At 39.2% G+C, this 25,957-nt stretch overlaps 1 protein-coding gene across 1 annotated transcript in view; it reads left to right on the forward strand.

The window, feature by feature from the left end:
- The window catches only part of LOC135743924 (macrophage mannose receptor 1-like), a 105,003-nt gene that overhangs the window by 68,406 nt on the left and 10,640 nt on the right, over positions 1–25,957 (forward strand). The window contains exons 20-29 of the mRNA XM_065261829.2: positions 1,528–1,667; positions 11,111–11,213; positions 11,604–11,746; positions 12,684–12,789; positions 12,918–13,150; positions 13,264–13,429; positions 15,113–15,265; positions 21,142–21,258; positions 21,338–21,499; positions 21,586–21,618. Of these exons, the coding sequence (XP_065117901.1) occupies positions 1,528–1,667; positions 11,111–11,213; positions 11,604–11,746; positions 12,684–12,789; positions 12,918–13,150; positions 13,264–13,429; positions 15,113–15,265; positions 21,142–21,258; positions 21,338–21,499; positions 21,586–21,618 (1,356 nt within the window). The remainder of the gene's footprint in view (positions 1–1,527; positions 1,668–11,110; positions 11,214–11,603; positions 11,747–12,683; positions 12,790–12,917; positions 13,151–13,263; positions 13,430–15,112; positions 15,266–21,141; positions 21,259–21,337; positions 21,500–21,585; positions 21,619–25,957) is intronic.

Consider the following 25,957-nt stretch of genomic DNA (forward strand, 5'->3'; position numbering starts at 1 on the left):
GACTACTAAATAAGGATAGTTCGCCCAAAAATGAAAATAATGTAAGTAATGACTCACCCTTATGTCGTTCTAAACTCGGAAGACCTCCGTTCATCTTCGGAACACAGTTTAAGATGTTTTATCGTTAGATTTAGTCCGAGAGCTTTCCCCTTCATTGAAAATCTATGTATGGTTTCCATGTCCAGAAAGTTAATAAAAACATCATCAAAGTAGTCCATGTGACATCAGTGGGTCAGTAAGATTGTGTTGATGCATCGAAAATACAGTTTGGTCCAAAAATAGCAGAATTACGACTTTATTCAGCATTGTCTTCTCTTCCGGCTCGAGCGTGAAGTCACGTGACTGTAGTGACGCGCTGCCCTGTTCCTCAGATATGTTTGCTAAGTTTTTTTTTTTTTTCAAACTTATAGCCTGCGTCTCCCCAGACTGTAAAGCTCGGGCGCACAAAACAAAAGAAAAATAAAAGAAGCTGGGGCGGAACAAATAACAGTCAGCCGCATCGTACGTCAGCCGCGTCACTGACTTTATGCGGCGCCGCAGTCGGAAGACGTCAAAGTACCGCGAGAGCTCTTCAAGAAATCTTACGGAGTAGTTTAATTTCGACTCGCTCTCGCGGTACTTTGACGTCATCTGTATGTCAGTTCTTGCAGCGCAGCATGAGTCCAAACACACAGAAGTTACACAGATATCGTTGTATTCTTCATATAATTGGCTACATGTTTTGTCTATCAATATTTTCCATGAAGTCATTGGCTGATGGAGGAACGAGCGAGCCATTGGTAACCTCTCTAAAGGATGTCACGTTTTCGACGGCGCTGTTTGGATGATCTATTATACTACTTCCCTATTTTAAATACAAACTTTGAAGGCGGGTTCATGTGTTTAACGGAGTGTAAGCTCATATACCCTTACATGTTACGATTTAAATAGTCTTCAGATTATATATTATATTGTATTACCAGACATTCATGCGAAATCTGATGTAAACAATCTATATTTCACGGATTATACGCATTTGTGGACAAATATGGTCATTGGATAATCTGAAACAGACTGGATTCGACTTGTGATCCCCACAAAGGTAAAAGAGTCATGTTTATTTTTGCATGTTGTCATTTGGTCATAAAATACTACATATGATGCTAGAACATCTCAAAAAGGGTTTTACAGGGGGCATGGCTTAGCTAAATGAGATGTAAATGAGCCCTATTGTCTCCCCCAGCTGAAAAGAAGAGTCCCTTTCGTCTCGATTTTCTCGGTTTGAGTATTTCTGAGTTCCTATATTCAAATGGCCACAACTTCTCCAAATCTTATCAGATTTCCATGTGTTACACATCGTTGGAAAGCTTAGAAACTGCACTTTCAGAATCTGTGAATAACTCAAAATGCCCAGATCCGACTTGTGTCCCTACTTTCCATGACTGGTCACATATTATATGACACATATATAGTATACTGTATGTCTTATCCAATCGCCTTTTCAATGGTGCACATAATCTGATGGATAACATGTATGTGTTTCTGTAGGATTCTGGAATGATGTTAATTGTGGTTTATCGTTACCCTCAATCTGTAAAAGAAGTGCTGATTTTGTCAACACCACCGTGTCTCCAACCACTGTATCAGCGGGCGGCTGCGCTCCTGAATGGACTCTGTTCAGAGGAAAAGTAAGAACCATTACTGTCCAAATACATTTGGGGACCCACATAACCATTAAGAGATGCCATGAGTCCCCAAAAAAACTGGGGATTCCTTGGTTTTCCATTAAAACTAGGACTATTTTTGTTAAATTATTGAAAGCAACACATTAGCTATGTTTACATGCACAAAATGTTGTCAATATGACTGAATTTAATCCGATTGCAGGTTACGACATTACAGTTTACATGCACCCTAAACATTGCAATCTGATTAAAATATTTGTTTACATGTACAATCTATATAATCCAAACCAAACTCATCCCAATGGGCATTCAAAACCACCCCAAAAGCATCCCAAAGACAATTCAAAGCCCAAAATCCAATAACTAATTAACAAAACCCTTTGATCTTTAAAGGGGCACTTCACCCATTTGCATTTAGGTTTGTATTGTTAGAACCCGAATCATGTTTTTGAATGGTCGTGCATCATTCCTTCAGTTTTCCCTGAGATAGGAGAACGTCAGGTTACGACTGTAACCATGGTTCCCTGAGATAGGGAACGAGACGCTGTGTCTATGCAGCGTGACGCACGTGAATATTCTTTCCAACTAGGTCTATATATAGACGCCGGCGGATGACGTCATGTGACGTCGCAACGCGAGGCTATAAAAAGGCGGAGAAATGTAGGTCAAACAGCTTCTGCTAAAAAGAAGCGAATGCTACAGGCACAAGGAGTTATGGCAAAGGGACACACCGTCTCGTTCCCTATCTCAGGGAACCATGGTTACAGTCGTAACCTGACGTTCCCTTTCAAGGGATACTTGACGCTGTGTCATGGTAATGACATTATGGGGAACGAGATACCCACTACGCCATAATTAATTGTGACTGTCTGTAAGTGTAAAGGTGTCTACGCACAACTTAAGACATAAAGACCTGAGATCCAGGTAGAAAAGGGAGGTCTAAAATCATAATACCTCATAAAAATGTGTGGGGGAGATTATCCCGCCACACAACAAATATCCTGCATGGAGGTCCCTTACAAAGGGGCCAGATAAGACGCCATACTCCTAGTCGAGTGTGCCCTAATCCGTAGAGGTGAAAGCATATTGCGCACCTCATACGCTATAAAAATAGCCTCCACAATCAATTGTTGATTGTTTGTTTAGAGGAAGGATGTTCTCTCTTGGAGAACCAAACACAGACCAAAGGTTGGTCGGATCTTCTAAGGTGGAAGATCTATTAATGTAAACATCTAAAAAACCCTCAGGGCATAGAAGATGTAGCCTCTGTTGATCCGCCGACTCTTGAGGAGAAGGATGAAAAGCCTGAAAGACCAATGTTCTAGCCACATCGCTAGGAACCTTGGGAACATAACCCGGTCTCGGGTGCAAAAGCCTTAATTTTTCCTGAAGCAAACTCCAGGCTAAAGAAGCTGATAAGCTTGAAAGTTGCCCACTCTCCTCGGAGAAGTGATGGATAATAAAAAGGCTAACTCCAGTGACCGAAACTTATCTGTACACAAGTCAATGGGTTCGAAAGGTGCCATAAAGAGCCCTTTCAGAACTACTGCCAGGTCCCATACTGGAACTCTGATTTGAGCAGGAGGCCTCATCCTAAATGTACCACGCATAAAGGCGAGGCGTGAAGGCAGAGATAGCCGCAGCATATAGTCCGATAGTAAATGGATATAAACCGGATGAAAAACCGGTATTGTAAAAATTCCAGAACTGAAGCCAATGGGCAGTTTGGAAGTAAATGTTTGTCACTACACCGAGTAGTGAATAATCTCTATTTAAAATAGCCTTAATGTCCTCTGGAGCGAACTCCAGGCATGAAGAAGCAGCTGATAAGCTTGTTAGTCACTCACTCTCCTCAGAGAAGTGATGCTACTACCCATAGAGCCCTCAGGGAGTGTGAAACCAGAGATAGCCTCAGCATATACTCTGGGTATAAACCGGATAAAAGACCGGTATTGTAAAAAATTCCAGAACTGAAGCCACTGGGCAGTTTGGAACTAAATATTTGTCACTACACCAAGTAGTGAATAATTTAAAATAGCCTTAATTCATCTGGAACGAACTCCAGGCATGCATAAGAAGCTGATAAGCTTGTAAGTCACTCACTCTCCTCAGAGAAGTGATTGCTAATAAATAGGCTAACCTCAGTGACAGATATTTATCTGTACACGAGTCAATGGGTTCGAAAGAGGCCATAAGGAGCCCTTTCAAAACTACTACCCATAGAGCCCTCAGGGATATGAGTGTGAAACCAGAGATAGCCTCAGCATATACTCTGGGTATAAACCGGATAAAGACCGGTATTGAAAAAATTCCAGAACTGAAGCCACTGGGCAGTTTGGAACTAAATGTTTGTCACTACAACAAGTAGTGAATAATTAAAAATAGCCTTAATTCATCTGGAGCGAACACCAGGCATGAATAAGAAGCTGATAAGCTTGTAAGTCACTCACTCTCCTCAGAGAAGTGATGGCTAATAAAAAGGCCAACTTCAGTGACAGAAATGTATCTGTACATGAGTCAATGTGTTCGAAAGAGGCCATGAAAAGGGCTTTCGAAACAACTTCAGATAGAGCCCTTAGTAATAGGAGTATAAAAAACAGAGATAGCCGCAGCCTATACTCTGGTAGTAAATGGATATAAAACGGATGAAAACCGATTTTGTAAAAATTCCAGAACTGAAGCCACTGGGCAGTTTGGAAATAAATGTTTGTCACTAAACCAAGTAGTGAATAGTCTAGATTTAAAATAGCCTTAATTTCGTCTGGAGCGAACTCCAGGCATGAACAAGAAGCGATAAGCTTGTAAGTCACCCACTCTCCTCAGAGAAGTGATGCCTAATAAAAAGGCTAACTTCAGTGACAGAAATGTATCTGTACATGAGTCAAATGTGTTCGAAAGAGGCCATGAGAAGGGCTTTCGAAACAACTCCAGATATAGTCCTTATTAATAGGAGCATAAAAACAGAGATAACCGCAGCATAAACTGTGGTAGTAAATGGATATAAACCGGATGAAAACCGATTTTGTAAAAAATTCCAGAACTGAAGCCACTGGGCAGTTCGGATCTTAAATCTGGAGTAATCTCCATTTTAAACCATAATTGTTTTCTGGTAGAGAAGGCTCTCAAATATTATGGGCTCTACAACCTCGGTTGAGAGACCCTGATTTACAAATTGGTCTAAGAACAATGTTCGGGCTGACCATTACCGGGTTACCAAAAAACCAGATTAGTTTGTTCTTGACAAACTCTCGCTGAAACTCCCGGGAGCAGAGTGGTTGGGGGAAAAAAACTTTACAGACGTCGCCTCAGCCACGTCTGTACCATAGCGTCCAGACCCAACAGGGCTAGATGTGAAAGGGAAAACCACAATGGGCAAGAAGTCGTCCCTCGGGACGCAGATAAGTAGATTTCCTGTGAGACAAAAGTAGAACCTGATGCGCCAGTCTTTATAGAGGGCGCGACCTCAGGTCTCCCTAATACTGGATGCTGCTGCCAACCGACCTTACCCTCTAGAAAGTGCTTTACAGTGTAAAGTTGGCCTTATCTGATCCTAGACACTAATGCCAGGATTGACTCTGTGTGTGCAGGAGACATATGTGCCTACATCTTCACTGAGTCCCAAATTACCCAAAGAAATTATATTTTCTGCTAGGGTGTTAAAATGCCTTTTTGGCGTTGTTCCGCAGCCCTAGGCGCTTCATATGGGCAAGGATGACATCTCGATGCCGAACTTCCATCTCTTGAGACTGGACATACACTAGCCAGTAATCTATGTAATTAAGTATTTGGATCCCTTGAAATCTCAGAGGAGCAAGGGTTAAATCCATGCATTATGCGCTGTGGAAGAACTACGCTGAACGGCAGAACCCGATATTGGTATGCTTTGTCCCTGAAAGCAAACATGGGAAATTCTTGCTGCAGGAGGATAGATATATGCATAGGGTTCCTTTAAATGTATCATGACGAACCAGTCCTCAGACCTGATTGACACCACAATAGAAGGAATTGTCATTTTTAGAATTGTATCTCCTCTGAGATCGATCTAAATAGGCCTCAGCCCTCCATCCTTTTTTGGTACAATACCTCTAGCAGCCATTTTGTGACATTTTATAATTTTCTCCACTCGTGGAAAAAATACACTAAAAAAGAGATTGATTCCGGAAATCGAATGCTCACTGCCCTGAAGCGGAGGACCGGCAGGGCACAGCTGAGCTACTAAAATTCCCTATTGTTCTGTTTTATATGTCTTTTTTAATGGAGACCAAAAAATAGGTCTTCTTTAATGAAGACGGAACATAAGGGGTTAACAAACTATGTTGTATGTGAGGGCACATCAAGCGCAGGTTTTATCTGCGCTCTCATGAGGGGTGCCCCAAAAGGCAACGTGTGAACGACAGGTCCCCTTTAACGCAGCCTTATGATTTGAGACAATGACTGCTCTCAGATCAGTCTTTATATGCCTCTGTGGTTGCTGGTTGTTGTTTCGTCCCCCAGGCTCTCTGATGGAGAGGGGGGGCACGAGAGATAACACTTTTTTATTATCTGTATGTTGTGTAAAACTGATGCAGATTCTGGGGGGAAACTACGGCGAGGAAAAAACCCTTTCTTTAGTAGCACGGAGAGAAAAATCTGCCGCTCTCCTGAGCTCATCTAATATTTCAGGATTCAAGTTTACCCTTATTTCATCCAATAAATCTGCTTGATATACGTGAAGAATGCCAATATTGCGAGGGCAAGCTCCAGCGCGATCCGCGACCATATAAACTTGTTTATCTATTTATATTGTTGCTGTCTCTCGCAACAAATAAACCGCGAGAAACTTTCAATACGGGGCATTTTCCGTATCTGGATTATTTAAAAAAAACCAAAATGGTTGAGAAACTCGCTTGATGTGTTTAACAATAAATGAGAGGAATCTGCATGGTCTTCCGTTTAATAACTTCTCAGTGTAAATCAGAGAAGAAAGTGAAACCTCTTTCGTCAAGTTCACTGGCAGCCTTCCTACTTTGTTCAAGTGCTGGCCAGTCAATATTAAATTGTTACAGCCGATAGGGTCACAACATAATAATTCTTCGTAACATGGAGAAAAGGTATTATCAGTAAGCTCATTTGTGTTTTTGTATAAACATTAATTACATCTAGATCCTCAGAACTAGATTAATTCATAGCACTCGGTTAAAACGGGTGAAAGCCGACTCACGGGCACCTGTTGAAACACGAGGCTTGCAAGGTTTGTTTGATCAAACAAAACCATCGAGAGCGGAGCATTTGAATAGTATTTTCTCACAATGCCCGCACGCCTCCCCCTCAGGAGAAAGCATGCGTGTATTCCGCACCAAACACACACACACAAAGCTCGTGCTATCCCCATCAATAATAATCTAGGACAGGGGTAACACACTTCTAAATCCCTTTCTTTATCCATGTTTTCCTAGTTTTTTTTTTTTTAAACTAATCTAATCTAATCTCACTAGATATAGAATTAGACACATTCACATTCACACAAGCGTTCGCTGAAAATAGCAAAAGCTGTTTGACCTACATTTCTCCGCCTTTTTATAGCCTCGCGTTGCGACGTCACATGACGTCATCCGCCGGCGTCTATATATAGACCTAGTTGGAAAGAATATTCACGTGCGTCACGCTGCATAGCGTTCCCCATAATGTCATTACCATGACACAGCGTCAAGTATCCCTTGAAAGGGAAATACAGATTTCAGTGTTGCACTTCCTTCTTTCAATGATGTAAAAATCAGCATTTTGCGTCATTGAAAGAAGGAAGTGCTATATCTTTGTCGAGGGTGAAAGACTACATATTCCTCATTTTTCCAAGGTGGGGGCTATGGGTGGAACCCACTTACGCTAAAAGACCTATTACAGATCAGTGGGTGGGCCTTATGAAAATATACAAACAGACGGAAAAAAAACGATCAGCCGCCATCTTTATGCTAAGCTAAGCTAAGCTAAAAGACGTTGTGGAGTGAGCCAGACTTGTTACAATAATAGTGGAAGTAATCGATATTATATAGATGATTTCGCAAGCGTGATGCTTTAATCCGCTGTTCATTACTGTTGTTGCACTTAAACTTTTTTTTTATTATTAGTGGTGCTTGCATTTATGCAAAGCATCACTATTATTATCGCTCAGGGATATTATTATTATATCTTTATTCTTATGTCTGCACAAAATTTTGGCGCGTAACTCGTCCCGCATGGTTTGTCGTAGAGCCATAAAAGAGGGATAAACTTGACTGGATTATTGAGGAGATGCGGGCTATATCTTTAATAAACAATCGGGTGCAGGGTTTTCCAAAGGGGGGGCGAAAAACCACCCGAAAAATCCCATTGACTTAACATTGGGCCCAACTTTGTAGGGTCATAGCTCTGCTCGAGGATTTTGTAGAAACATTTGGGTTACAACATTTGAAGAGGGTGGTAGGCTCTTTAAGATCAAACATCACATTGCGGTGTAAGCTGTACCCCTGTGGTGTAAGAGGCACCCGAAATTTCCCATTCAAAGTCAATGGGCGAAAATCCCATATACTTAACATTGCAGAAAACTTTGATGGGTCATAGGTCTGAGCGAGGATTTCGTAGAAACATGTGGGTCACAACATTTGAAGAGGGCGCTAGACACTGTCAGGACGTCCTCCACAATGGGGTGTAAGGTTACCCTAGCAACCATTTTGGGCACCCTAGCAACCTATCCCATAGACTGCCATTATAAAATGCCCAGATGGATATCTTTGCACCACAGTGTCATAGAGACAAGGGGGTGGGCTCATTTTACCTAGGCATTCAATCAGTATCTTAGGATCCTTAAAGACTTACTAAGCCACGCCCCTAGCAACCACTTTTGAGCACCCTAGCAACATAAAATTCAAACAGTTATATCTCGGCATCAGAACATCGTAGAGACATGGGGGTTGGACCGTTTTACTTGTGACTCGGAGTGTAACGACTGGTCATATCATTGGCCACTCCCAAGCCCCGCCCCTAGCAACCAAATAAGAGCACCCTAGCAACCGAATAAAAATACCTTATATCTCCGCATCAGAACATCGTAGAGACACGGGGGTTGGACCGTTTTACTTGTGACTCGGCATGTAATCACTGGTGGATGCCAATTTTTTCCCTAGCAACCAAATACAGTACCCTAGCAACAGAGTAAACAAAGCCTTATATCTCCGCATCAGAACATCGTAGAGACACGGGGATTGGACCGTTTTACTCGTGACTCGGCATGTAATCACTAGTGGATGCCAATTTTTTCCCTAGCAACCAAATACAGTACCCTAGCAACAGAGTAAACAAAGCCTTATATCTCCACATCAGAACATCGTAGAGACACGGGGGTTGGACCATTTGACTTGTGACTTGGAGTGTAATCACCAGTGGATGCCAATTTCCCCCCTAGCAACCAAATACAGTACCCTAGCAACAAAGTAAACAAAGCCTTATATCTCTGCATCAGAACATCGTAGAGACACAGGGTTGGACCATTTTACTTGTCACTCGGCATGTAATCACTAGTGGATGCCAATTTTTTCCCTAGCAACCAAATACAGTACACTAGCAACAGAGTAAACAAAGCCTTATATCTCTGCATCAGAACATCTTACAGACACGGGGGTTGGACCGTTTGACTCGTGACTAGGAGGGTAATCACTAGTGGATGGCAATTTTTTCCCTAGCAACCAAATACAGTACCCTAGCAACCGCATAAACAAAGCCTTATATCTCCGCATCAGAACATCGTAGAGACATGGGGGTTGGACCGTTTGACTTGTGACTCGGAGTGTAATCACTAGTGGATGCCAATTTTTTTTCCATAGCAACCAAATACAGTACCCTAGCAACCGGATAAACACAGCCTTATATCTCCGCATCAGAACATCATAGAGACACGGGAGTTGGATCGTTTTACTTTTGGCTTGGAGTATAATCATATATGGTCCCCAGAATTTTGCCACGGCAAGCACCAATTCACATTTTCTTCAGGAAATGTACCTATCTAGTTCTTCTTTTTCTTCTGAGCTACAAAATTTCTAACTCTAACTCCTCCTAGAGCTTTCAAGCTACAGCCACCAAACTTTGCACAGACGTTGAGTCTGATCTGACTTGAGTTGCTATATCTTTTCTAAGGGATCGGACTTACGGTTCTCCTAAACCGCCCAATCAAACATCCCAAAAAAGTCCCATAGACTTACATTCAAAGAATGTTTAGGCTGAGTGTTTATTTTCAAATTCTGTCAACTCTCATTCATACAAATACATTACATCATCTCTCAACCTCTCTCAGTCTATCTCTGTCTCACAAAACTCATTCAACTGCACAAACACACACAACTACACACACACACACACAACCACCACACACAGACACACAACTACACACAGACACACAATTACACACACAAACACAGTTATATATAACATACTGTCACAAAAACACACACACACACACACACACACACACACACACACACACACACACACACACACACACACACACACACACACACACACACACACACACACACATGCCTCATCTGCCCAATCTGCCCCTTTCTGCCCCAACTGCCCAATTCTACCCCAACTGGCCCAAATGCCCCTTCTGCCCCAAATGTCCCTTCTGCCCCAAATGTCCCTTCTGCCCCAACTGCCCAATTCTGCCCCATCTGCCCTAAATGCCCCATTCTGCCCTAAATGCCCCATTCTGCCCCAAATGCCCCGTCTGCCCCAACTGCCCAATTCTGCCCCAAATGCCTCATCTGCCCCATTCTGCCCCAAATGCCTCATCTGCCCCATTCTGCCCCAAATGCCTCATCTGCCCCAAATGCCTCATCTGCCCCAAATGCCTCATCTGCCCCAAATGCCCCATTCTGCCCCAAAGCCCCGTCTGCCCCAACTGCCCAATTCTGCCTCAAATGCCCCATCTGCCCCAAAATGCCCCGTCTGCCCCTAACACCCAATTCTGCTGCAACTGCCCTAAATGCCCCAACTGCCCTAAATGCCCATCTGCCCCATTCTGCCCCAAATGCCCCGTCTGCCCAATTCTCCCCCAAATGCCCCAACTACCCTAAATGCCCCATTCTGCCCAAATGCCCTAACTGCCCCAACTAACTCAACTGCCCCAACTGCAGCTCCATCTATTATTCTCAGACTAGGCTTTCTCAAGCCAACATAAAGTTTGTTCACAAACTTTAACCTCATCTAGTTGCATCTTTATGAGCCACAATACATTGGCATTTTCTCGAAGTTGATTGGTCCCGCGAAGTGTGTTTCCAATTCGTTGGTCACGTCGTGATATCTTTATTCCCTTCCTTCAGGGAAAGAGGGTTAGATACATAACTGAGACATTTTTTTCTGTTATTTCACTGACCAAGATATTTTAATAATCAAAGCTGCACACCTTAATTCTGAGCGTTTGTGTTTCCAAATAGTGTTACAAGTTTTTCAATAATAAGATGTCATGGCATAAAGCACAAGATCACTGCATTTCTAATAAAGGCAAACTGGTGTCTATTTGGAGTCGCACAGAGCAATGTGAGTATGACACTAATACTGTTATCTGTTCATCCTTTACACCTGAATTTATTTATTTTTATAAGAAATGAAACCTGCTGATATCATTGTGCTGTTTAAAGAATTCAAAATGTATTCTCTACCATTAAAGCTAGTTAACATGTTTACAATTAAAAGTATTACATTGACTTTATTTAAATTTGTGACCTAGTGCTAAACCAGCACAGATAATGACTGTACTTTAAGTGGAGTGTGAAGTTTAACTGATGTTAAATGAATATAAATATATATATATATATATATATATATATATATATATATATATATATATATATATATATATATATATATATATATATATATATATATATGTGCATTGCATTACAAAAATCCCTTTGTTTGCATTTTCAGTTTTTCTCACAACTTTAATGCTAAGTGCTGTTAATGACGTGTGGATCGGTGCAAATGACATTGCCCCAGATAAAAAATTTGTGTGGACTGAAAATCGAGCTGTCAGATACACAAACTGGCTCAAAGGTCAACCTTCATCATGGGTAGGGTCAATATACTTTCCTGGGGAGTGCATGAGTTTATTGCAAAAATTAATGTAGTAGCACAATCATCAAGCTAATCTTTTATTTGTTGTGTATTTGTTTCATCAGTTAGTTTTCTGTGTAATCTTACACTAAAAGCTTTGTGTTTGATCACAGCAGTTAATATAAGCATCTCATTATATGTTCTTCTCACTGGCAGTGTGTTTCAGTTTTACTTCTGTTATGAGGTTTTGATTTTAGTTGTAAATGGTTTACCATTTCATTAACTCAATGCATCCTAAAGATAGTAGCCACCAAAGGACAAATATGCCAACATCTGAGGTTTAGGGCCAGCCGGCGCAACCAGCAGTAGCAGAGTGACGCGATCTCATCCATTTCAATGGAAGCTTGCCGACTTCCGGCGTTTGCACTCAAACGTAGTATTTGTTTTACTCACATAATGCTACTGTGCCATTTGAATTTTTAAGGAGGGGATAAAAATCTCATTGACATCACACATTGACACATTACTGAACCGACTGTTTTCTTGTCTCATTGCCAAAAACCGGTTATATTTCTGTGTATAATAAGCCCTAATATTTGTAGCAATAGCCAAAAATACATTGTATGGATCAAAATTACTGATTGATTATTTTATGTCAAAAATCATTAGGACATTAAGTAAAGATCATGTTCCATGAAGATATTTTGTAAATTTTTTTACAGCGAATATTTTTTAAAATGTGTTTATCATTAGTAATATGTGTTGCTAAGGACCAGATTTTCAAATCGTTGTATCTCCTTTCAAATATTGTCCTATCCTAACAAAGTTTATTTATTCAAGCTGGTTAATTCCAAACAAGGTTATTTATTCAGTTTTCAGATGATGTAAAAATTAACCCTTATGATTGTTTTTGTGGTAACAGTTTACAAATAATCCGAACTCTTTTCCATGTAGGGCTATAGATGTGTTGTGATGGTTAAACACCCAGAGAAGTCCACTGGTATGTGGAAAAATGCAGACTGTGAAAATGAGAAAGGTTTCATCTGCAAGAGGAACACAGGTTAGATGAAGACAAGACCTCACTGCGTAAATGTTATAACTGATACTCAATCCAATCACATTGACTGAAATAAACACACAAGTTTATGGGTGTTTAGATAATCTGTAAGTATTTTGTGTGTATTTCAGACTCTCAGCTGTTTGCTCCCGTGACCACAGCAGTACCACAGAAATACTTCAGTCTGGGCAATGATTCATATAAGGTCCAGCTGGAGAAGATGAGCTGGGGTGAGGCGAGAAGACAGTGTAAAGCTGATGATGCTGATCTTGCGAGTGTACTGGACTCCATCAGTCAGGCGTACACCAGCCTACAAGTCGACAAACTCAAAGAACCTTTGTGGATCGGACTCAACAGTAACCTGGTAATAAATTCATCTCTCTTCACAATAAACACATTCATGTAATATCATATACTGTATACACACTGCAGAAATGATTTTACTAACATATTAGTGTGGTAATGTGCTTTCTTCAGGCAGGTGGACGCTATCGCTGGGTGGATAACTGGTTTCTAAGATACAGTAAATGGGCAACAGGAGAACCCAAAAACAATTTAGCTTGTGTTTATATTGACACGGATGGAGACTGGAAAACTGCATCGTGTAAAAAGACATATTATTCCCTCTGTAAACGATCAACAGGTATTTAATTCGACATATAATCATTTATATTTAGATAATGTTTAGTTGCTTTACTTCCAGAAATATTTCCCCATTTATTTTTACCATTGAGATTTTAAGAAAGATCCTCTGCTTTATAAAAAGTTTCATCCTACCTTCATTTGTTCACATTTCAAATATGGGAAGGTTTCTTCAAAAACACAAAAATTTGAGCAAAAAGCTCAGATAATTGTATTTTTTTGTAAAGGACTTTAGTTTGAACTGTTTGCCCTAAGCGAATAATTTCAGGTTTTATAAGTTGGGTACCGCCATCTAGTGGTTAATAGCGGTACTACGAATTGCGGGAAAAAACTTGTCATTGGCAGGGAAGTGTTTTCTCTCATTTGATGAGTTAACTTTTCAATGGCGGAGAAAGAGTTAAAAAATTTAAAAGCAGAGACTACATTACCCATAGGCCCTTAAGCTTTTTCCAATACTTTTTTGTAGGTACAAGACAATGGGACAAAATAAAGTGATGACTTTCGAGTTTCAAATGGCCAGTATTTTGTTATTCTTGAACCCATAGACATGGTCTTGGTGTCATTTTAAATGTTTTTTTTTCAAGCTCTTTCTATCTGAACAACTAGTTTCAGCATTTAACCATGTTGAAAATTTTACTTGCATACTTTTCGCCCATTTTATTTATGTTCAATAGCTCTATACGTTAGCTCTTTCTATGGGTATTTTTTCAAAATCCTTTGGGCCACTTAAAGCACTGGTGCAATTAAGAAAATTTATTATTTTGAGTTTAATCCACAACATTTCTGTAAACACCGCCATCACACATAAGCTACGCACGGACACACACACAAACAAACACACACACCTGACATGTAACAAACACAGTGCACTCACACATTTTGTATATGAAACGCACACAAAAGATAGACTATAAACAACATTTAGTGACTTGTTTGCTTTTATAGATGGATATATAAAAAAATTTAAATGCTGGAAAGAAGAGCAAACAGTAGGAGAAATAGTTAGAGAGACTGAAGGGGTCAGAGACAGGTAAGAGATGATAAAGTGATTGTAGCAGTTTCATAGTCATGATAAAGGTTATTAGCCCCTAAAATAAACATCATTCTATTATTTACTCACCCTTATGTTGTTTTAAAACATACAGCTTTTAATTTTCCAATCAGGAACTAAAGGGGTCATGTATGATTTATTACAGTCATATTTAGAATCAGTGCAGGTTGTTGATATCGGATTATGATTGCTACAAGCATACATGATACATCTGGAAAGTAAAACTGATTTAGAATGTATAATGAAAAGTACAGTCTGACGCGTATAAATATAAATTCTCATATAAATTGTTAGTATTCATTAAACTTTAAATATACATATAGTATACATAAACTTTAATTCAAGATACACAATAATAAATAATAGTGATTAAATAACTTTTATACCTTTATATCTGTACAGTTTTTTATGGGGCTTGGAACTATATAGAAGAGTAATGTATGTAGCCTACATGAATTTATTAATATAATAATAGTGGTCCCAATTTGCAAAAAAGGCATCACAATGCTCTCTTCACATCATCACTTAGGGCTAAGCCCCCCTAAGAATGAAATCCTAGAACCACCCCTGGTTTTAATTGACGGTTTCAGTTTTAGAGAGATTTGATATACTAACCCCTCACACGGTCCACAGTTTTTGCCCCTACAGATCCTCCTCAGCTGCCGGGTAACTGCCCCGAATCAGATCAGAGGAAAAGTTGGATCCCGTTTAGAGGACACTGCTATACATTCATGACCTCCAAGAAAGACAACTGGGCTAAAGCCACAGTGGAATGTATGAGAATGGGTGAGACGCTTTATCCTCCTCTCAATGAGATCATTAAATTGCCCTATGATGTAAAACTGTATTTATATAGACATAGATCATTAATAAGAGGTCTGTACATGGTAATGATGTATAGTGAGCCTCAAACACGATTGTTTCCTCCTTCTTATGTAAATCATGTGCATGAAAAAACTGCTGGAAAACAGATCAATCTCAACATAACACTGAGTGTGACGTTACAATTGAGATTGCAAGCCCCAACATTAAAAAACACATTAAATTAAAAACTAAGTTGTTACAATGCTAAACACAAAATTGTGACTGCTGAGTCAGCACGATATGCTAGTTAATGCTATATGCTTGCGTTTAGGCTACTAGTTACGGTTACGTTTTGCAGCTCCATACTGGAAAAAACACACAAACTTACCACTCCAGAAACGTCCCTTAACAATATTCGAAAAATGTGTTGTTCCTCAAAATCTCTATCTTGATCTGATACTATGGAGTGAAAACAGTATCAAAACCTTCCACAAATGCAAACAAAAGTACACACATGTGCACTGTAGTTCACAAATGCACACAATAAATCCAGATGCGCGCACAGTAATTCACAAATGCCCACAGGAGATTCACACTGAAATCCACAAATGCACACAAAATATTTCACACAGTGAAATCCAAAAGTACACACAAAAAAATTCACACACTGAAAACCAAAAATACACACACAAAAATCACACACTCGGTTAAAGACTCAAGGAGGATTGATTTTAATTTTTACATGTTAACGTTAGTGTGAGTCTTGTGGATTTCAGTGTGTTCAGGAATTAGTGATGTAACGTTCGTGAACGAATCGTTCTTTTTGAACGAATCTTTTAGGTGAACGAATCGTCTCGTTCACGCCATCCATTGACTCATATTTCTCGTTCACTGAAATTTTCCTCCCCTCTTGAGGAGCACAGACAAATGAAGCGCGGCATTCTTTCTGCCTTCAAAGAGTGACAAAAGTACGAGCCAATGACAATCGAGTATGAGCTGTGGCCGAGCATATGATTGGCTAAACGTACTGAATGAATATGCCCTTCACTGTCCGAGCCGCTGTTTTGAGTCTGAAGAATGAGAGAGAGATTGAATTCTTAAACAAACTGAATGACTGGCACAACCTAATGAATGAGAGGGATTGTACAGAAAGCGAGTGCAATGTAAACAATCTTGTTAAAGAATCATGTGGTTTTATTTTAGTGAAGTTATAGTAACCATGTTTAGGCTGACTATTTACCTTAATACAAATGATTATCAAGTTAATTACTGTAGTAAAATGTGATATTTCTGTTTAATATAGTTTTACTACAACTATCTTGGTCACTCTGGTTACTGTAGTAAAAACAAATTAAATGTGTGGCTGCTGTTGTTCTTTTAGCGTGAGCCAACCATCTCTGAGATTGGGCTGTTAGTAAGAATATATAATTGGTTTGAGCTGCTGAACGAATCCAACCTTTCACTGAACTTCAGTCATTCATCTGCGTCTGAAAGAAGTCATGGACGACATGACCGAAATTATATGATTCGTGAATGAGGATCTGATGACTGACTGAACTGGCATGCCGTGAGTCTTTATTTACAACAAATCCAGATTAGATGTACTACGTGTGTCTTAATATATTCTGTAGCTTGATAAAATTATGCTTAGTATTTCACAATTTGAGCTTTATTAAAACGAATGAGTTTTTGTAAAAAGTCTTTCATTGTCTTATAACACATAAGGACACACATATTCGCCACCTATTGGCGTATTTATGTAAAATAAAGAAATGGTCACTGAACGAATCAGTGAACGAATCAGAACGAATCATTTTGGTGAACGAACTGAAAATGAACGAGTCACTTAAATGAACGAAAATTTCCATCACTAGTGTGAATCTCCTTCGTGAATTTGTGGATTTCAGTGTGTGATTTTTTTTGTGTGCATTTGTGGATTTCAGTGTGTGAATTTTTTATGTGCATTTGTGGATTTCAGTGTGTGTGTGTGTGTGGATCTCCTGCATTCATTTGTTAATTACTGTGCGTGCATATGGATTTATTATGTGCATTTGTGTACTATCGTGCACATGTGTGTACTTTTGTGTGTATTTGTGAGAGGTTTTGATACTGTTTTCACTCCATATGAAACAGCCTCAAATATATAAGGCTTGTTTACTTAATGTGAGTTACTGACATGAGGCTCATGAGCCTCGCTGTGAAACAGCGAATTAGAACAGATCTCAACATAATTATTCATGACCCTTCCAAATAAGGTAATAATAGACCATTTTATTCCAAGGGCAAATCCTAGGATTGTAACTGGACATTTACTAAGCTTTACTCCTCACATCTGAATGTGTAGTCATCATCATCATTCTTTATTTGCGCTTGCAGTTTCATCAAAAAAAATGCTAACTTTTTAAGTAAATTTCATACATACATTCAGTGCAAAGCTCAGGAGTAGGATGAAGAATAAATTCTTATTTATCCTACCCCAAACTTATTTCAAAGAAAAATAACAAAAAATATACATATGGCAATAATCAATTTCAAATTACAATGGCCTAATATACACAATCATACACACACTTTTTATCTAATAATTTCATAAGATTTCATCATTTCTTGTTTGCATTTATACTTAAATTGTAAAATGTTTGAACAATTTTTTAAATCTCCTTCCAAGAAGTTCCAATGTTTAACTCCTGCAACAGAAATACACATTTGTTTTAAAGTAGTTCTAACTGAAGGTTGTTTAAAATCATGTTTTCTCCTACGGCTTTCGTGGTAACAAACTATATCTTGCTTTATGCATTATTAATAATATTTGCACCACAAAATCTTTCAATTTTAGCAGTCCTGACTTCATAAACAGTTCAGAAGTGTGTTCTTTTCGGAGCAACTCTATGTATCATTCTTATAGCTCTTTTTTGTAAAGTAATTAAAGGCATTACATTTGTGTCATATGTGTTACCCCACACTTCCAAGCAATACATAAAATTGGAATATGTATAAATATATGGTAAAATTAATGAACAGTACAAAGTTCGCATTGCAGCGTAATCTGAATTAATACCATTTCACTTTGAATTTTTGTCAGTAGTATTGTTATATTTTTTCCAGAACTAAAAAAAAATTGTGTCATCTGCAAAAAGAACAAAACGCAATATTTTTGACACTTCACAAAGATCATTGATATATAAAATAAAAAGTCTTGGCCCTAATACAGAACCTTGTGGGACTCCACATAGAATATTTTTTAACGTTTGGACACATGTCCTGCATAATAAACATACTGTTCCCTGTTTTCTAAATAACTAGCCAACAATTCTAATACAATACCCCTAATTCCATGTGCATGTAGCTTAGATATTAAAATATCATGGTCAATGGTGTCAAAGGCCTTTTTAATGAAAATAAAGAAACCAATAGTAAAAATTTTATTTTCCAATTCTGTTGTAGTATCCTCTGTAATTTTCATCAAAGCTAAAGCGGTTGAACGGTTGTTCCGAAAAACAATACTGACTATCAGATAACAAAGATTGCTTCTCAAGGAAAAAACCTAATCTTTTAACGAAAATTTTCTCCAGTATTTTGGAAAACTGAGAAAGCAAAGATATAGGTTTATAGTTAGTAAGACTGTACCTGTCACCAGACTTGAACACTGGAATGACCTTGGCCACTTTCATTTTTTCAGGAAAAACACCAGTATTAAACGAGAGATTAATTATATATGTTAATGGTTTACTAATACAGTCTATGGTTTTCTTAACAATAAACATGTCTAGACTATCATTATCCCACGATTTTTTACTTTTTATCTTAGACCAACCCTATATCACGAAAATGCGTGACTATTTCACGCATGGACCAGCGTGACAATGTCACGCTTTGCCGCGTTTGAGCGTGAGCATGTCACGCTTTTCTGTTTGTGTCACTGTCACGTATTGGTTACTCAACTTTTTTGTCCTATTTTCAAACCATTGTCGCTTCGGTTTAGGGTTAGATTTGGTGCTTGTGTTATATGTCACTTTAAGTATTTGTCACTTTAAGTATTGGTTTATATAAAAAAAAGATACAATACTTATTCTTTTATATTTTCTAAACTTTAACCAATTGTCACCTGACGTTGGGGTTAGAGTTTGTTAAATCTAACCCTAAACCGAAGCGACAATGGTAAGAAATTAGGACAAAAAAGTTGAGTAACCAATACGTGACAGTGACACAAACAGAAAGCGTGACATGCTCACGCTCAAACGCGGCAAAGCGTGACAGTCACGCTGGTCCATGCGTGAAATAGTCACGCTATTTCGTGATACTGGGTTGCTTAGACACAATACTAATTACTTCTGCCTCACTAAGTTCTCCAAGATACAAGGACTGTACAACTTTGCTTTCACTTTTCCAATTAACTCTTTATTATGTAAATGGGTAGATCTAATAAGATTTGGCCCAATATTAACAAAAAAAGAGTTAAATTCTTCTGCCATTTCTTCAACCCGGATTTCTTTGTTCTGTTCATTTGTTAAATACTGTGGGCAACTATTAATCACCTTATTCCCCATAACATCCCGCAACACATTCCATATTCCTTTGATATTATTTTTATTTTCTTGTAACATGCTGGTATAATAATCTTTTTGTTTTTGCCTCTCTCATTATACTTGTTAACTTATTTTTATAGACCTTATATTGTCTTTCTGCATTTGTTGTTCTATATTTTATAAAATTCCTATAAAGTTTATTTTTCTTTTTACAGGCTTTTAGAATGCCTTTTGTTGTCCAGGATTTCTTGTCAGACCTTGCTTTGTCCCCCAATATTTTTATTGGACAATTTTTATTATATACAACATTTAGTATCTATGCAAATATTCTTCATAGGCCTTATTCACATTATCAGTTTTATAGACATTATCCCAATCATCCTTTAATAAATCATACCTGAACTTATTTATCATCTCCTCAGTTCTTATCCGAATAGCTTTACTATGTTTTTGCATCTTATTGTTTACTTCACAGGAATGAGATATAAATATTGGTAAATGATCTGTTATATCATTGATCAATAATCCGCTTTTAAAGGCATTTACTACATTTATAAAAATATTGTCTATTAATGTTGCACAATTTGAAGTTATCCGAGTAGGCCTGGTAATTACAGGCTGAAAGCCACTGCTATACATTACATCCAAGAAATTTGAGCTACTCATATGACTTGATACATTTAACAGGTTAATGTTAAAATCACCACAAAATATAGACATTTTGTTAGCATTCATCCCAACTAATAATTGTTCCAAATTCTCTGTAAATGTTTTTACACTAGACCCCGGAGTTCGATACACACATGTAACTAATATGTTTTTTTGGGTCTCCATTTCAATCTCAACTGTTAGGCGTTCCATTAAATCTTCGACTACAATAGTCATTCGCTCAATTACTTTACATTTCAAATCACTACAAATATATAACGCCACCCTACCACCTTTTCGGTTATTTCTATTAACATAAAACAGTTCATAACCCTCAAAATAAAATTCAGCCCCTTTATCCTCAGTTAACCAGGTCAAATGATTTTAAATAATCAGGTATTTTACCAAAATTAGAATACAACCTCCTTCAACGTCCGTTTAATATTTACATGTATCGTTTACATATTGATTTAAATATGCCACAGGGTCCAGCTCATGTTCATAATCATCAAATTCACATTCTGATGGCCCAAGGCTGTAGTGCAGTAAATGGACAAATGTTTTAATGTTACTGTGGTGTTGTTGTTGTTTCTCATCTTTAGCAGCTGTAACATTCAGAACTTTAGTTTAACGTTTGAATGATTGTTTTTAAAAGCAGATACAGCGAGTTATCTGTCATTTCAGGTGCATCTTTATTGAGTATTGAGGATCCAATAGAATCACAGTTTATCCGACAAAACCTGGAGATCCTGCAGGATAAAGTCAAGTCAGTCTGGATTGGACTTCACCGCAGTCATAAGGGTCAGAACGAGCCTTCATCTAAATCAATACAACACATTTAAAATCACAGAGATATTGAACTGATGTTTGTGTGTGACAGGTGATTGGATGTGGATTGATAATACGGTTGTGGATTACACAAACTGGAAACCGCAGATGCCGGATAATGTTAGAATTTGTGTTGAAGTTCAATCAGACACTGGGATGTGGAGCACCAGCAGCTGTGATGATCAGATATCTTATATCTGCAAGACTGCTAAAGGTCTGACAAATACACGTACAAATAATCTGCATTAATATCACATCACCTTACTGTATGTGAATATCTACATGTGTCTTTATTAACAGTTATACCAACAACAGAGAAGCCATCAGTCTCAGGTATGATGAACTACATCTGCAGCGTTTAATTATAACCTGTGAAAAGTGTTCATGAGTCACAGTTTTTTTTTTTTCAGTTTCTAACAAGCATTGTCCAGTACTGAAACCACATTTTCAAAACTCTTCACACAGTCTAAACTACCAGCATGAATGTTGGCCAAATTGGGAACCGCTTCACGGAGACCAATCTAATTCAAGAAACTGACAAAACACCAATGAACTTAGCTTGCAGGTATTTCCATCTACCGGCGCCGCCCAGCCGTGCGAGTATTTAATGAGAGGCAGGTGCTTTACCAAATCACTCTTTTCACCTCGAAAGCCGGCATATCAACTGCTATTGAGAAGCTCTCTTTGCTTGTGGGATACACTTTGTCCTGAGGTTGTTGGAGAAACAGCGAAGGCTCGTGGATTTCCACCTCTTTACTTTCAGTTTTGAACTTGAGTTTGATTGTGTGCGTTGCACTTCTCTGTGTGTTTCATCAATCGAGCGCAGCATTAAAGAGTAATTTTCTTAAAAGAGCAGCACGAGTTGAATTTGTGTCTTTTTAAAGACTCTTTCGTGGCTCGGCAAGTGCGTCTTTTTAAAGATGTAAGTTTGTCCGTCTAGTTCCGAATATGGCAAATGTGGGATGGCCACGGTTGCTGTATCTCGTGCCTGAGAGTGCACGGTGAGGCTGCATTCGTGGAGGGTTCATACTTCTAAGGATAGTATGGTCTTTTGGATTTGCGGAGACGGTTGCATACCTCCGGGAACATCACCCCTCCCCCTTCTGTTGCTGAGCCCCATTAAAGGTGCGGTGGCAAAGCTCCGGAAGGAGAAATCTCTGTATAACAGTGCTGAATCGGCTGCTGGCACTGATCAGAAGCTCTCAGCAACCTGATCAACAGCCAGTTGGGTTGCTGATGGAGACAGGTGGCACATGTTCTACGTTGCCCTTGACCTCCTTTGGTCCTCACGAGGATCTGTCTATTTCGTCCATACCTTTTTTTCCCGAGGTTCAGGGCTTTATTAGACACTCTCTTATAAAACAGTATAACGCATTTGAGAAGAAACACGACAAAGATCTGCATAATAAAAGTGTATGTATAGAGAAGAGATAGCTGTCACATTAATAATCTGAGGCTATGTTTACACGTGGGCGGCTATTTTCATAAACGGACATTTCAACCTCTCCGGTTTCAAAAATAATATTGTGCACACATGTCAGTTTTCAGAAAAGTGTTTATTTACGCGTACCCGTGCATATTTGCCGTCAAGAGACACTCAAGCCCACGTAAGCCAATCACCGGCAGCGCTGGTGGTGATGTGAACTGGTTCTTCATGTTGGAGGGAGGAGTTGTTGCAGTAGGTGATTGATGACGTCAACGTACAGCGAGAGCGAGTTGAGGAATCACACGTAGAGGTCTAATTTCGAATCGCTCTCGCGGTACTTTGACATCATCCGTTGCAGCGCCGCATGAAGTCAAACACGCGTAAAATTGCTGACCTCAGAGCACTCGTCTCTGCTCCCTGACATAATGGAGCAGCTGTATTTGCAAATACAAACACACGAAACGAGTTTGCACGAACATAAATGTGATCTTGGAAGCCTTCAGAGTAGCAGTCACATGTAAACATGGGTCGCACTTTTGACGTAGGTGCGAGCTCTGGCGCATACTCTGTGACGTTGCCTGCTTAAACATCCGTTTGTCTCACTTTACATGCAACCGTGCAACCGAAGATTTTCAAGATCTCCACTCTGGCCGGAGTTCTTAGAAACAATCGGTTTCAGAGGCGAGTTCTCCGTTTGCGTGTAAACGAGGGGCACAAACGAAGGTAAATCTCTCAGTTTTTAAAAATAACCATGTACGTGGAAACAGAGCCTGATTTCTATTAAAAAGTATGAAGTCTGACTGCATGTTTATACATATATTCATAGATATAGAATAATTAAATGAGAGACAAATATTATATAATGACTAGGGTAAGGCACTATCTCTGTAAAACTGCTTTGAAAAAACACAAGTTAAGTACTAACTCTGAGATTTTAAGTATTTCTATAAGTTACCCCAAAAGCTAATAAATGAATGGCAGAAACACAACTGTTACAACACTGCTTATTCAATGTACAATAAACCGATGATGATAATAATAATAATAATAATAAATATAGCTGCAAGCAGCAATGGCGGGCCCTCGCACGTTTTTTTTACCGCTACATGGTGCGTCCAAGAAAACCCCACATTTTAGACAAACAGGGGCACTAGTGAGCCACTTAGGAGACACGCCTATGACTGACCTTTTTGTGCACACTTAACAGCCGACAACTCTGATGTGTGTGTGCCAACTTTTAGGTTAATCTAAGCACGTCAAGAGCCTTAAATATGCCTGAAATAAAAGTAAAGTTTGCGGCGTTGCCATGGGAACAGCGTTCGAGATATCAAAAATCCCTTCACAATTGTGGCACTATACCCGGGAGTCACAATAGGCACATCAATGCGATCGGAATCTTCAGACGATCAAACACCCTGCATGGCATCACAATAAGACATTTTTTACCTTAGATATTAGACACTTCCTGTTTCTCTGAATTCGCCATAAATTTGTCGCCTCGCCATGGCAGAACCGTTTGAGATATCAAAAATCCCTTCGCAAATTAGCAAGTACAATGTCTCGGCATCATGATCACCACGTTTGGTGTCATTCGCATGAATCCCCTAGGAGGAGTATTTAAAGGTTCACCGCATGCATTTTATAAACAATCCAAAATGGTCGAGATCCTGTTGGGCGGAGCTAAATGGTTTTAGTGCGAAAGTTGTTTGGGTCGATGAGATCTATATGTGTACCAACTCTTGTACATGTGCGTACATGTTTGCTTGATCTGTGCACCGGTGTTTGTTTTTGCATTACAGGGGGCGCTACAGAGCTCCCCTGCCATGCCCGTGTTCCAGCCTTTGCCCGGTCCTAATGGCCGACAACTTTGAAGTCTGTGCCAAATTTCCGTTGTTTTTGAGCATGTTGAGGCACCCAAAGTGCATGCCAAGAGCTTAAATATGCCTGAAAATGAAAGTAAAGTTTGACGTGTTGCCATGGGAAAAGCGTTCGAGATATGAAAAATCCCTTTGCAATTTATTATCTACAATGTCTCTGCATCATGTTGACCACTTTTGGTGTCAATCGCATGAAAATCCTAGGAGGAGTATTTAAAAGTTCACCACATGCAACCGTCAAAAAATCCACCTTTTGTGACTGCCACACTTACTGGTGCCTGTTGGTGGCGCTATACCCGAGACTCACAATAGGCACATCGTTGCGATCGGAATCCTTGCCCGAACATACACACTGCGTTTCATCCCTATAAGACAATTTTTGCTTTGGATATTAGACACTTCCTGTTTCTCTGAATTCGCCATAAATTTGTCACCTTGCCATGGCAACACTGTTATATAAAAAATATAAAAAAGATATAAAAAATCCCTTTGCAATTTAGCAAGTCCAATGTCTCAGCATCATGTTCACCACGTTTGGTGTCAATCGTATGAATTCCCTAGGAGAAGTATTTAAAAGTTCATGACTGACACACTTCCTGGCACCTGGTGGTGGCGCTATACCTGAGACTCACAATAGGCACATCGTTGCGATCGGAATCTTCAGACGAACAAACACCCCGCATGGCATCACAATAAAACATTTTTTGCCTTAGATATTAGACACTTCGTGTTTCTCTGATTTCGCCATAAATTTGTCGCCCCGCCATGGCAGAACCGTTCGAGATATCAAAAATCCCTTCGCAATTTAGCAAGTCCAATGTCTCGACATCATGTTTACCACGTTTGGTGTCAATCGCATGAATCGCCTAGGAGGAGTATTTAAAAGTTCAACACATGCATTTTTCAAACAATTCAAAATAGCCAACTTCCTGTTGGGCGGAGCTTAAATGTTAGAGGGCGAAAGTTGTTCGTGCTGATGAGATCTATATGCGTACCAACTCTCGTACATGCGTACATGTGCGTAAATTTTTGCCCGATCTGTGCCCCAATGTTTGTTTTTGCATTACAGGGGGCGCTACAGAGCTGCATTGTCACGCCCGTGTTCCAGGCTTTGCCCAGTCGCAATGACGGACGACTTTGACGTCTGTGCCAAATTTCAAGAGTTTTTGAGTATGTTTAGGCACCCAAAATGCCCAAAAGTGTTAAAAATAAATAAATAAATAATAAATTCGAGCAAAAACAATAGGGCTTCGCACCTTTCGGTGCAGGCCATTTTGGCCTGCTCCTCGGTGCTCGGGCCCTAATAATAATGTTACTAAATTCTAAACAAAAATGTAATTCAAAATAGTCTTGTATCGTGATGCCCATC

This window comes from Paramisgurnus dabryanus, chromosome 2, assembly GCF_030506205.2.
Source record: "Paramisgurnus dabryanus chromosome 2, PD_genome_1.1, whole genome shotgun sequence".
Taxonomy (NCBI): Eukaryota; Metazoa; Chordata; class Actinopteri; order Cypriniformes; family Cobitidae; genus Paramisgurnus; species Paramisgurnus dabryanus.